Genomic DNA, 12,028 nt, shown 5'->3' with positions numbered 1-12,028 from the left:
CATTTTGGTTGATAATACGGTAACCGTAAGGCTAAATTCCATAGTTAAAATATCAAATTTATTAATCAAATTTTATCATTGATCAACTGATGTGTTCAGGCATTCCTAGATGGTCCTACTGCCCAGCCACGCCACCACATTTCATCAGGGTTGGCTAGTTAGGCCTAATAAGGTGAGGTCATTTTTTCATCACTATTAAGAGAGTACAAAACAAACTGTTCATGCACTCCCCTTAGCATTTGTTGTATACCCTTGAAACAATTATGAAAATAATAGGAGATCCTTAATCTATTTGGTATGATGAAAATGGAACTTTTTTTTTGACAATCATTGATAAAATTAAGCGATTTACCTGACAACTTTATCACTACTTGTTTCACTTCCTGGTATGGATGACACAGCATGCCCAGGTGACCCTAACACTTGTAAAGTAGTTTCAACATTTACATTTGGAGTTTCTTGAATTGAGTATTGCATAATCTCAAAGGGGATCAGAGGTGTTTCACCCTTAGCGTCGTCTGCTATTAGGTACCCTGCATAAAACAAAAACAAGAGGAAACTAAAGTGTCGTCTGCTATTAACAGAAAAGAGAACTTATACGAATATCACATGTTGTAATTATTAACTTTGGTACACAGTCCTCTTCCTCAACAAGCAGGCTCACAAAAAATAATAACGAAATAGACACAAATTAAACTACAATTAAGATGTGCGATCCTACCTGATATTAGAACAAGCCAGTGAATATCTTCAAATAGGTCTATAATTAGTTTATTATCAACGTTGATCAGTGCGTCACCACTTGTAGCTTGTGATTTCACTCGCTGCAATTGTCCGTGGAGACGTTGTATTCGGTCCTCTAGAAGCCTACAAAACAATGACAAATTCTTTAATATTTCACTGCTAAGACAAGAATATTTATACAACCTTTATTTATTGTTTATCAACCTTTATTTTTGAAAGATCTCGGGGGGTGGGGGTGATAAATATAAGATACACTTGTAAGATACACTTGATGCTCAAATTATATAACCTCTATTGAATAACATTTATGGTTCTGATAGTTGTTACTTACTTTACATTTAGATGTAAGCTATGTTCAAGACATGCTCTTCCTAGGAATGCTATACTGCTGAGTTGGTCACCAAACAGGTCATGATCATCTTCCTCCAGTTCGTTGACCTCTTCCTCATTGATGTCTCCACAGCCAGTATCAGTCTAAACATGGATTAGATAATTTAATGTCAATTTAATCACCAAAAAATATATCATTTCATATCCTGATTATCAGCACTATTATCATTATAATCACCTTAAATTAAAGAGAAACTTCTTTTAGTAACACCTGGGAGAAAACGTGATTAAAATTTGAACTGTTCATTTACTAAGATTAAATAAATTATAAACTTAAAATAAGACACTGATTAAAAATATAAAAATCATTAAGCTAATTACCAGCAAATTTAATGGTCTACATGAAAAAAAATTGAAAAAAATTGTATTATTCATTTTTAATTGAAAACTATAAACTTTAACCAAAAAAAATATATATAAACAAATTTTCATTTTTAATTGAAAACTATGAACTTTAACAACAAAAAAATGTAAACAAATTTCAAATAAGTTTTTAGCAGAAGGTTTATTATTCATCATAGCCAGCCCACCAATTAAACTAATAACCACTGTCCTTGAATTAGTCACATTTGTTGTTGTCACTGTCACTGTCATCATAGTCATTATCACCTACTTCATTGTATATTGTATACATTATAGCTGTCTCTTGGCTACTACAGTAAATCCTAAAAATTTTATTCCAATATCATTTCATTTCATCTTTTATTTGGTCTAAAATAAACTTGTAATAGAGTTGAGTTGAATTTTTAAGCCTGGTTACAACCTTCAACATTAGTAATTGACCATTTATTCCTTATTTTGATATTCTATTTTTTAAAATCCCTCCTATTCAGACTAGAATTCATGAATGAAAGCCTAGCTATCAAAAAGAGCTCTTAGATAAAAAAAAAAAAAAGCTGCCATATCACATTCTACAATTTTACTGCAGGGTACAAAATTTGTATTACAGCACCTTTGTCAGAATAATCTCTGGTTTCCTTATGAAATTCATCATTTCAGCCAACGAAGTAAACAGGAAACTGGGTAAATCAAAGTCAAATGTTGTAGTTTGTGATTCTGATAAGAAAGTGTCTCATAATCCTCGGGGAAATGAGATTCAATCGCAACATGTACACGGTTCTTTTAAGAGTTCATAAAGGACATGTATTACTATACTGTGATAATGTAAAAAAATTGAAGGGTACCATATTAATTTTGCAAATTCATAACTTAGGGGAGATTTAGATTAAAGGATTTTTATTTTTAAATGTAGAGAAGAAAAATAAAGATGAGGATAAGGGGGAAATAAGAAGGAAAATGAGTATGATGAGAAAAAAGTGACATTTGACAGTTCACGGAAATGCGACAAACTTTCTCAAAGTCTTACGATAATCAAGGCAACTCTGTTATTTATAACTTATCTAAACATCTGAATTATTATTTTCACAGAATAAGTACTATTCTGTGAGTTCATATTCCTTAACTGGAACTCAATATTAATGTTTTTTTCATTAAATGTTTTAATCAGTGATTAAACTTTCACTAATAATACATTCCAAACCAATATTAATTGAATTTACAAATAATTAGAGGATATAGTATGATGATCATCTGATCATCATGGTCAAATGCACTCTGGCATGCATTGGCAACTGTTTCCAGTGGCGTAACCCCTATACTCTCTCAGGGGGAAAAGTCCTGTGCCCCCAGTCTAAAGGGGCTCTGAGAGCTCTTCTATAAACAGCCCTGTTTTAACAGAGCCTTGATATTAAAGTCCAGTAAGACACCCAATACTGTTTTTAACTCACACATATGTTCTACATGAACCCTCATGACAACATTTCTTTCATATGCAATATCAATTCCTGACCCAGACTGTTCCATCCACAGCCAGGCAACACTACAAACTTCAATTTTTAAATTCAAAAAAATACTGAAATAATGAAGTAAAAGGCTGCTAGAATTGACAGAGAATTTGACTTAAATTATAGTAATATAACAGGTTATGGTATTACTCGATATTCCAATGCGAAGGGGTCCCTCGTAATTGACTACAAATATGTATGGGCCATAAACGCATTCTCGCCCCGTGACTTGTTGTTAAACAACTGACTGTTTCTTATGTTCAATAATTTGCTAACAGTGTATCCATGTATATGGTAGCTTATGTAATACCATAGAGAATAACACAATACATCATAATGAAATATAACAAAGCAAACCGTTTAAACTTATTGATTACTAAGAACCTAATTAGGAGCACAAACAGCTTGATTTCCCACTAAAAACCTGATAGATAAGAACCTATTTTCAGGCCCACTTGTAAAAAGGTAGGTTTAGTTAAGCATTTGTTTGCAGTACAGACCGAATGCTCCTGATTTCTTATGTCATGTCTACTATCCCAACTACTACCAGCGACAGCGACAGTTATCACACACCCCCCCTTAAAATAAATAAATAAAAATAAAATAAATAAATCAATAAATAAAATAGATTAAAATAAAATAAATAAATATTCATTCATAATGTTAACCTGATTTCCTTCACTGTTGTAATCATTTTTCTTTTATTTTGATCTGGTTTTTCCTTTCATTGTAAAGCGCTTAGAGGTTTCTTGCATTTTGTGCTATATAAGAATAAATTTATTATTATTATTAAAATACCTATCATCCACCCTTAGTTTTCTAGAGCTAAAACCCTGCAGCAATTGTGTGAACCACCACCAAACCTTATAAAAATAATATCATATAGCATCTATATTATATAAAGGATGATGATAAAAAGTTACAATAATATATAATAAAATTGTATAAAAGTAAAATTCAGAATAAAAAATACCAATATGATGAAGATGTGAGAAAGGGAAGTATGAGGAAGATGATAAAGATACAAGATGATATAAAAATGATAGTTGACACGACGAGGAAGTATTATGACAAGCTTTCTCAAAACCTATGGCATTCAAGGCAACTTAGCTATTATTAACTTGCAATTATAGAAAACTATCTAAGATCTATAATCAAATTATAAGGGCAATTAAAGAAGCACCAGTTTTCAATAAAATGCCAGCCATCTTTCAAGGAGAGTCTGTAAGCGTGGGTGCCTGGGTATTTCTTAGTAAATTGTATAAGAGTATTTGTCACCGTGTTTATTAGTGTTTTTTTCCCCCCAAGAGAAATCATCAGGGCAATTTTTAATGAAATATTCAGAGCATGTTTATGGGATTCATCCTTTTTTTAAAATTTTTATTTCAACTTTATCTTAAGAGGGATAAGCCTTCAAGCTGAGCCTGGCAGTAGGCCACCTGATATCTAGGGGAGCCTCTTAAAAACAATATTGTTTATCACTTATGGCCTCACATTGCTCATTCATCAGAGTTACCATACTCATATAAAACTATATTTAATCTTATCAATAAAACATAATTAATACCAACTATAATAATATTAAACATACAAATTTAAATATTTTAAGTTAGAAGTTAGAAGATCATGTTGGTTATGACAAGCCATTACGGAATGGGTGCCTATTCACATGGTTTGTAAGGGAGTTTATCAATGGTATGTCAGGGGGTTTTATCAAGGACTTATCAAGGTTTACATTAGGAGATTATGTCGAAGGGTATTTGAAGAGACTTTTCAGGGTTATTTTTTATGGGATTTTGAGAGAGTTTAGCTGGGAATTTATAACATTGTTGATCGGGAATTTGTCAACAGTTTCATTCAGTGAAAAAGGAAATCATTGCTTAATAGTTCATTATGTTGTCTATAATGGTCTGCTACTGTTCACTATGCCAATGCCATTGCGTGCTTATGACAACACTGATTGGTTACAGGATGTCTGTCAAATTCTAAATATATTCAGGCAACAAGTGGACTTAGTAAATTCAAGATGTTTAAGGCATGTTTATACTATGACGATAACATCAACGTTAAAATGCTAAAAAGCAATTGCACATAAGAGAAGTTTTACACCAGCACCATTCGTTAACGATTTATCGTGTATACGATAAAAAACATATTTTCACAAATCAAAACAAATGACGTAATAATCATAGGAAAACGATCAAATTGTTTTTACTATTAAGTTTTTATCGTTTTCCCATGATTATGATATCATTTGATTTGATTTGTGAAATTATTTTTGTATCGTATACACAATAAATCATTATCGAATTGTGCTGGTTCGAAAACTTCTCTTATTTCTTTTATTTTCTACATGAACAATTGCTTTTTAGCTTTTTATTGTTGATCTTTATCGCCATAGTGTACACATGCCTTTAACATTCAAAACACACCATAAAAGGATTAGTAAAACAGTGGAACTGGATATTATTTTAATTTAAATCAAGATTAATTTTTATTTAATTTATACATAATTCACAAACTAAAAGTATAATACAGGGCTGCTGATTTCTAAACGATTTCAATTGAGTATGTTAAATACTTTGGTAGGTTTGTTTTGGGTATACAGCATATAAAAACGCACTGGTCGAGCTGCACCTGAATAGGCTGAGTCACAGGTGTTGTGACCTATGTACTCTGTCTTTGTCAAGATTTTACTGAAGTCTAATAATACTAATCTGTTCTCACTACTGTTTGTCACAAGCAATGCTGTTTACAGATACAATGAAAAATACTTAATTCCTTCGGCAAATTTGTTGCAATATACATAACACCACACGAATAGCCCTTTGCTGTAGTTTATGAAGTTAATTAATGAACTGAACATCTTAATATATTGTGTTATTAAATTCATTTTTCCATTTCATTTAAGTATGAACTATTGATTTTGATTAAAATGTTTTCTGGGTTTTTTCCAGTCCTGATTTTTTTTTTAAATTCAATCTGTAGTTGCAGAATGCAAAGAATCTTGAAATACTTTGGTCCTGCATTATTTGGTAAATTCTAGAGTTTGTTTTTCTCTCTTTGATACAAAATAATACGAGTCATAAAAAGCTAAGCATGTTGAGATTTTGGTATTATGTCTATAATAATCCCATTACAAAATAAGCCCAGTATAGCAAGATCACTATCTACCTGGTTTCTTGTGCCATCAGGGGCGGCAAGGTGGCATTGTAAGTAGCAGTTGTAAATTTCTGTTGCATATGGTCTGAAGTAGCCCTTGGGAAAGTGATGGGTATCCACCACTAAAGTGGTCCAACAATCTAATAACAGGTCAAACGCCTCTTGGTGTAGCATATCATCTTTGTGCATCTAAAATAAAACATAAATATAAAAAGTATGTAAAAATAATTATATAACAACATACAGCAGCTGTAAACTAACAAGTTGATAGCACTTTAATGACTAATGATAACATTACTATTATTAAAATAAAAGAGTATAATTCACCACTAACAGTACAAAACATTAAAAGTATTATTGATAGTATTTATTTATTGATTGATTGATGAATTGATCGATTGACTTTATTAAGAACTTGTACAAATATCAGGGTTCTAATTTCCCCACTGCACCAACAGCAATTGCTGTAGAAATGCCCTTCCACTGATGTTGTAAATCCCAGGCTCGACAGCAAGCTTTTTGCTGTTGAGTTGCCTGAGCCAGGCCTAGCAATGGATTATACAATTACATTTATAGAATAGGCCTACAGTATCCTCAAAACAATTTACCAAGCTTGTTGCTGTAGAAAAAGAATAAATTGCTGCAGTAAAGCCATAGACCACAGCAACTATTTGTTGATGGAGCATTTTGTTTTGATGAAATTCAAACCCTGAATACAATACAACAACATGATAAAACAGAATTCAAAGGATAACACAAAAAAAGTTCAAACTTATTTCCACATAAAAAGCTAAGCATGTTGAGATTTTGGTATTATGTCTATAATAATCCCATTACAAAATAAGCCCAGTATAGCAAGATCACTATCTACCTGGTTTCTTGTGCCATCAGGGGCGGCAAGGTGGCATTGTAAGTAGCAGTTGTAGATTTCTGTTGCATATGGTCTGAAGTAGCCCTTGGGAAAGTGATGGGTATCCACCACTAAAGTGGTCCAACAATCTAATAACAGGTCAAACGCCTCTTGGTGTAGCATATCATCTTTGTGCATCTAAAATAAAACATAAATATAAAAAGTATGTAAAAATAATTATATAACAACATACAGCAGCTGTAAACTAACAAGTTGATAGCACTTTAATGACTAATGATAACATTACTATTATTAAAATAAAAGAGTATAATTCACCACTAACAGTACAAAACATTAAAAGTATTATTGATAGTATTTATTTATTGATTGATTGATGAATTGATCGATTGACTTTATTAAGAACTTGTACAAATATCAGGGTTCTAATTTCCCCACTGCACCAACAGCAATTGCTGTAGAAATGCCCTTCCACTGATGTTGTAAATCCCAGGCTCGACAGCAAGCTTTTTGCTGACAACAACATGATAAAACAGAATTCAAAGGATAACACACAAAAAAAGTTCAAACTTATTTCCATTGTGGGTCCTCAAAAACATTAATAGTATAATAAAACAATAACAATAATATTAAACATTAAACAATTTGGAAAAATAGGGAGGAGATTATTACAGGATAGTGAGATGAGTCAGTTGATTTGCAACTTTGAAGTCAATCCAAAATACCAAAATAGGAATGAACCATCTCAAAATCAATATTGAAAAAAAAAATATCCAAAAAACACAATTCATTCTAATATTTAGGTTTTTCCTAAAAGTGTTCAAATTAAAAAATGAAATGTTTATAAACAATCTTCTTTAATCCATAAAAAGAAAGCAAAATTTCTGTTCTATAATGAAAAAAGAATCATCCCCATAAAAGAATGAAGCATTCCATTTGTACTTTTGTACAGGAAGTTTAATTTATTCTCGTTAGTGTTTCATTCAACTGCCTGCCAATTTTTTTCCTGTACCATTACTTTCAGTATTTCCAATATTTTAGTCATCTGATACGCTTTACTGGAAAGTGATTTGCAGAATTGGGTAGGACGCTTTTTTTTAAGAGTTCGGACACCTTTCACTCCAACTTATAATAAAAGTTTAGACAGGAAGTTGAAATGTTTTAGAGCACTGCTGTAGATAACTGATTCTACTGAGCATCTATTTTAGTATCCATAATGTAACATTCTTCGGGAAAGTAAATAATTTCAACTTCAGCTAAATTTTTGTTCCAGTACCTAAGCAGCTGATGAAGGAGAATTCTACAAATTTTATGGATCTTTCGCTACATGAATTAGACTACAATAGTAGTACTACTGAATATTGTTTATGTTTTTTCGACAAATTAATTTAATTGGAAAAATTAAACACTCTTGTGGATTCTTATTTCATTTTTTGTCATCAAAAGTTTTTAAAACTTAATACTTTGCTGTACAAACTTACAATGGATCGGACTATACTTGTTACGCTCTTCCTTAGTGTACTAATGATATCAAATTATGCGTATATTCTGGAGCACCCACAGTCAATGACACGGTTACAAGGAGAAACGGTTGTACTGAATTGCCGTGTTAATGATACAAAGAAATGTAGCATTTATTGGTACCGCGTTGACAGGCAGGAATACATTAGCGAGGGCTTAAATGTTTTCACGAACGTTGGTAAAGGCATTGAACATTATTCTATAACCGGTAATGTGAGCAAAGGGGAATTTAATTTGGAAATACAAGATTTAAGCGTGGACGATGATGGCAAGTATAACTGTGGATGTTACTCGCTGATTACTCAAAAATGGACGTACTCAATAATTGCACGTTTGACGATATTAGCACCACCAGATGCGAACCAACCAACATGTTTGACAACACCACCCCAGACCGAGATCATCATAGGACAAAACATCTCCTTTATCTGCGAATCGTTTGGGGGCAAGCCTGCTGCAAAATTGGAATGGACGTTAGGAAATACAACATTACCCGGTATCTATGAAGTTGGAGTATTCCCCAAAAATACGTACTACAGAACAATCACTGCAGAAGACAAAGGTGCCGTATTTGTATGCAAAGCCACAAGTCCGGCAATTAGGAAAGTAACAATGTGCAAGATTGGACCACTTCGCATCCAACACCATGCTGAGATACGTATTAAACCAAGGGAAGCGTTCACGTTAGAGGGCGGTAGTATAAGCTTTACATGTAGTCACCTGACAGACAAACCCCTATCCTACAAGTCTGAAATATTTTGGAAAATTAATGGCAATTCTGTTCTAACTGATACCAGAGACATCAAACTAAGTATGAACCATAAAACTATTTATATAGGAAATATAAAAAAGTCGTTAGATCTTGCGAGCGTACGCTGCGAACTTAAAACACCCTACCAATTGCTGGCCTATGCTGAGGCAAAGATTAATGTTAAAGATATTAAGATACCTAGAATGCTAGTGGGAACAAAGTTCCAAAGTACAGCTGCAACACCAACTGAAACCCCAGAGAACTCGTTTTTATCCTTGGATCCAAATGAAAAAAGAGGTTTCTTTTTGGTGATTCTACTCAATGCTGGTGGGATAGCCTTCCTTGCTCTATTAATAATAGCTCTTTTCTGTACCCCAAAGATCATCAGAAAGTGTCGAACAAACCAGAAACAGTCGATACCGTCAATAAGTGGCAGTTCTAGAAGTAGCAGCAGTGGCTACCGGGAGGTCAATTATTCGCACCGCAATCAGCAGGCTAGTATAGTTAATCACGATGAGATGGCACATCTGTATGCTGCTACTGATGACCTAGATAACATTAGTAACCGTAACAGTTTATTACACACACATAACACCAGTCAACCAAACGCAACCTTGCACATTGTCTTACACTCCTCAAATGACAACAATGATCGCAAACCTAATAATGCTCTGAAGGTACCGGGCAAGACAGAAGAATCTGAGAGCTTCTACATGATTCCCAATGATCCGCCGGTGCCGAAGTATCCCGGAAGGTATGATACTCCTGCACCAAAATACCCCGAAAGACTTGATGTTCCAGCTCCGAAATATCCTGAAAGATCTGATGACCCAGCGCCAAAGTACCCAGAAAGATCTGATCTACCAGCCCCACAGTACCAACAAAGATATGATCTTCCGGCACCAAAGTACCCGGGTAGAACAAATAGCACAGCATCTAGTAAAAATCCCTTTTTACATAAAGATCAGTCTGCATCTCAAACTATGGGTACAAAGAAACATAGAAGACACTCCACTGGGGAAAAGCTTAGAAAACCCAAACAATACGCAAATGTTGACTATGATAATGAAGATGATCCCTTCCTTATTAGTTATTGATAATGAAACTTTTCTTAATGTTATATTAATGATTAAAGTATGGAAACTGTATAGGATATGACATATTAAAACTATGCAATGTGAAAGGTGTGTGAAGTACTTAGAAGCAAAATAGTAAAACTATATGACAGAAATAGACTAGAGTATAACTAGTGAAACTAGGATCAGAACAGCAAATGAATTAGTAATCGTAAGACGGGATGTGTATACTAAGTAATAAAAGCACAGGAGAGAGTCTTCATTGAGTTAATCAGAAATGTGTAATAAGTTTATTGGGTGAAGGTTAATATTGATTATAATTGCACAGGTGCAATTAAACAATGGGATATATTGATACATTTTAAAAGCAAAATATATAAAAATAAAAAAAATGTATACAAATTAAAAAAAATATATAAAATAGAAAGAAAAAAAATTATAACCAGGAGCTGTGCTCCTTTAGGAACAAATGGGAGGCAAGTGGCATTATGTAGCTTTAAATATCATATGAATCTGGTTCTATAGTAGATTAAGTAGGCTAACAGGTGTCAAGATTTGCATATGTAAATTAGGTTAAAGTTTATGCAAATGATTCCATGATACCTCATAAAAAGTTTCTATTATGGTGTACATTTTTAGGATTAAAAAAAAATAGTGTAAATGTAAGGGGTGGATAGGTATTGGGGGTGACCTTGCCTACTTTGAAATATTAAAATAGGAAGACCTTTAAAAACCTATTGTTGATTTTGTTTTTTCCTACATCTTTACGTTCTTGTAGTAAACAAGAGTCTTGTAGTCATTATAGGTAATTTATCACCTTCTACTCAAATGGGAATTCAAATTCGAAGAGAAAACATGGTGTAAATTATATCACCATAAAAACATACACTTTTCAATTTTTTTCCACATAAAGCGCTAGTTATGAAGATTATTTTGAGTATGGAAGTGACCTGCAATGTCAGCCAATTAGAATCTTTCGTTTTGCAGGTCACAGCTGATGCAAAGTCCCTGGGAGTAGTGAGCCGTGAGCCTGTGCATCCTGTGTAAGACTTATCAGCAAAGAACATTTTTTAAACCAGCTTAGCCTTGGAGAGCTTTCATGGTGAAATTTGTATCACATTTAGCAACCACTGCATCAAATTTGGGAGTGTTTTTATATTCTGTAGTATGGTATACATTGCTTGCTACTTGGTGAAACATCACACTAGTTTAGCTTGCATATGCTTACTACTACAATGATCACACAGCTTGCTTGCTTGTTGATGCTACACATTGATTGCTTGCTTGATGATGCTAAGGCGAAAAACGTTTTTCATACGTTTGCAAAAAAACCTTTAAACAATTAAACGTCCTGGTTTTGGAACCCCCTTACTGCTTAAATAAAGATTTTGAAAATCAAAAAAGTAATAATCAAAGTAATTTGGCTGTTAGCACACACATTGTTGTGAAATATATTTTAATTCACTTTCTTTTTCTCATGTGTGCCGAAGTGCTTTAAAAAAAAAAACATTATGTGAAATAAGAAAACAAATTTCCATCTTTCAAAAATAAAGTTTGGTAAACTTCTAGATGCTTTTGGTAAAAACATTATGTGAAATAAGAAAACAAAATTCCATCTTTCAAAAATAGAGTTTCGTAAACTTTAAAAACAGCCTTGCCTATAGATAATTTA

At 33.0% G+C, this 12,028-nt stretch overlaps 2 protein-coding genes across 2 annotated transcripts in view; one reads left to right on the top strand and one right to left on the bottom strand.

Annotated features, from left to right (window-relative positions):
• LOC117117792 (exportin-4-like) overlaps nt 1–12,028 on the bottom strand; it is a 33,290-nt gene that overhangs the window by 8,851 nt on the left and 12,411 nt on the right. Inside the window, exons 10-13 of the mRNA XM_033262254.1 lie at nt 7,012–7,188; nt 1,076–1,218; nt 722–867; nt 353–533 (exon numbers count right to left, since the gene is read on the bottom strand). Of these exons, the coding sequence (XP_033118145.1) occupies nt 353–533; nt 722–867; nt 1,076–1,218; nt 7,012–7,188 (647 nt within the window). The remainder of the gene's footprint in view (nt 1–352; nt 534–721; nt 868–1,075; nt 1,219–7,011; nt 7,189–12,028) is intronic.
• On the top strand, nt 7,999–11,089 carry LOC117117794. Its single transcript, XM_033262257.1, has one exon. The coding sequence runs from the start codon at nt 8,491–8,493 to the stop codon at nt 10,375–10,377; it is 1,887 nt and encodes a 628-aa protein (XP_033118148.1). The 5' UTR covers nt 7,999–8,490; the 3' UTR covers nt 10,378–11,089.

Source organism: Anneissia japonica, unplaced genomic scaffold (assembly GCF_011630105.1).
Source record: "Anneissia japonica isolate Jap-2015-1 unplaced genomic scaffold, ASM1163010v1 scaffold234_len1672027_cov178, whole genome shotgun sequence".
NCBI lineage: Eukaryota > Metazoa > Echinodermata > Crinoidea > Comatulida > Comatulidae > Anneissia > Anneissia japonica.
The sequence above is the reverse complement of the archived record's forward strand: the minus strand, read 5'-3'. Positions and strand labels throughout refer to the sequence as shown.

Coding starts and splice junctions, on each gene's coding strand:
- LOC117117794 (XM_033262257.1), top strand. CDS start 8,491: ATGGATCGGACTATACTTGTTACGCTCTTCCTTAGTGTACTAATGATA.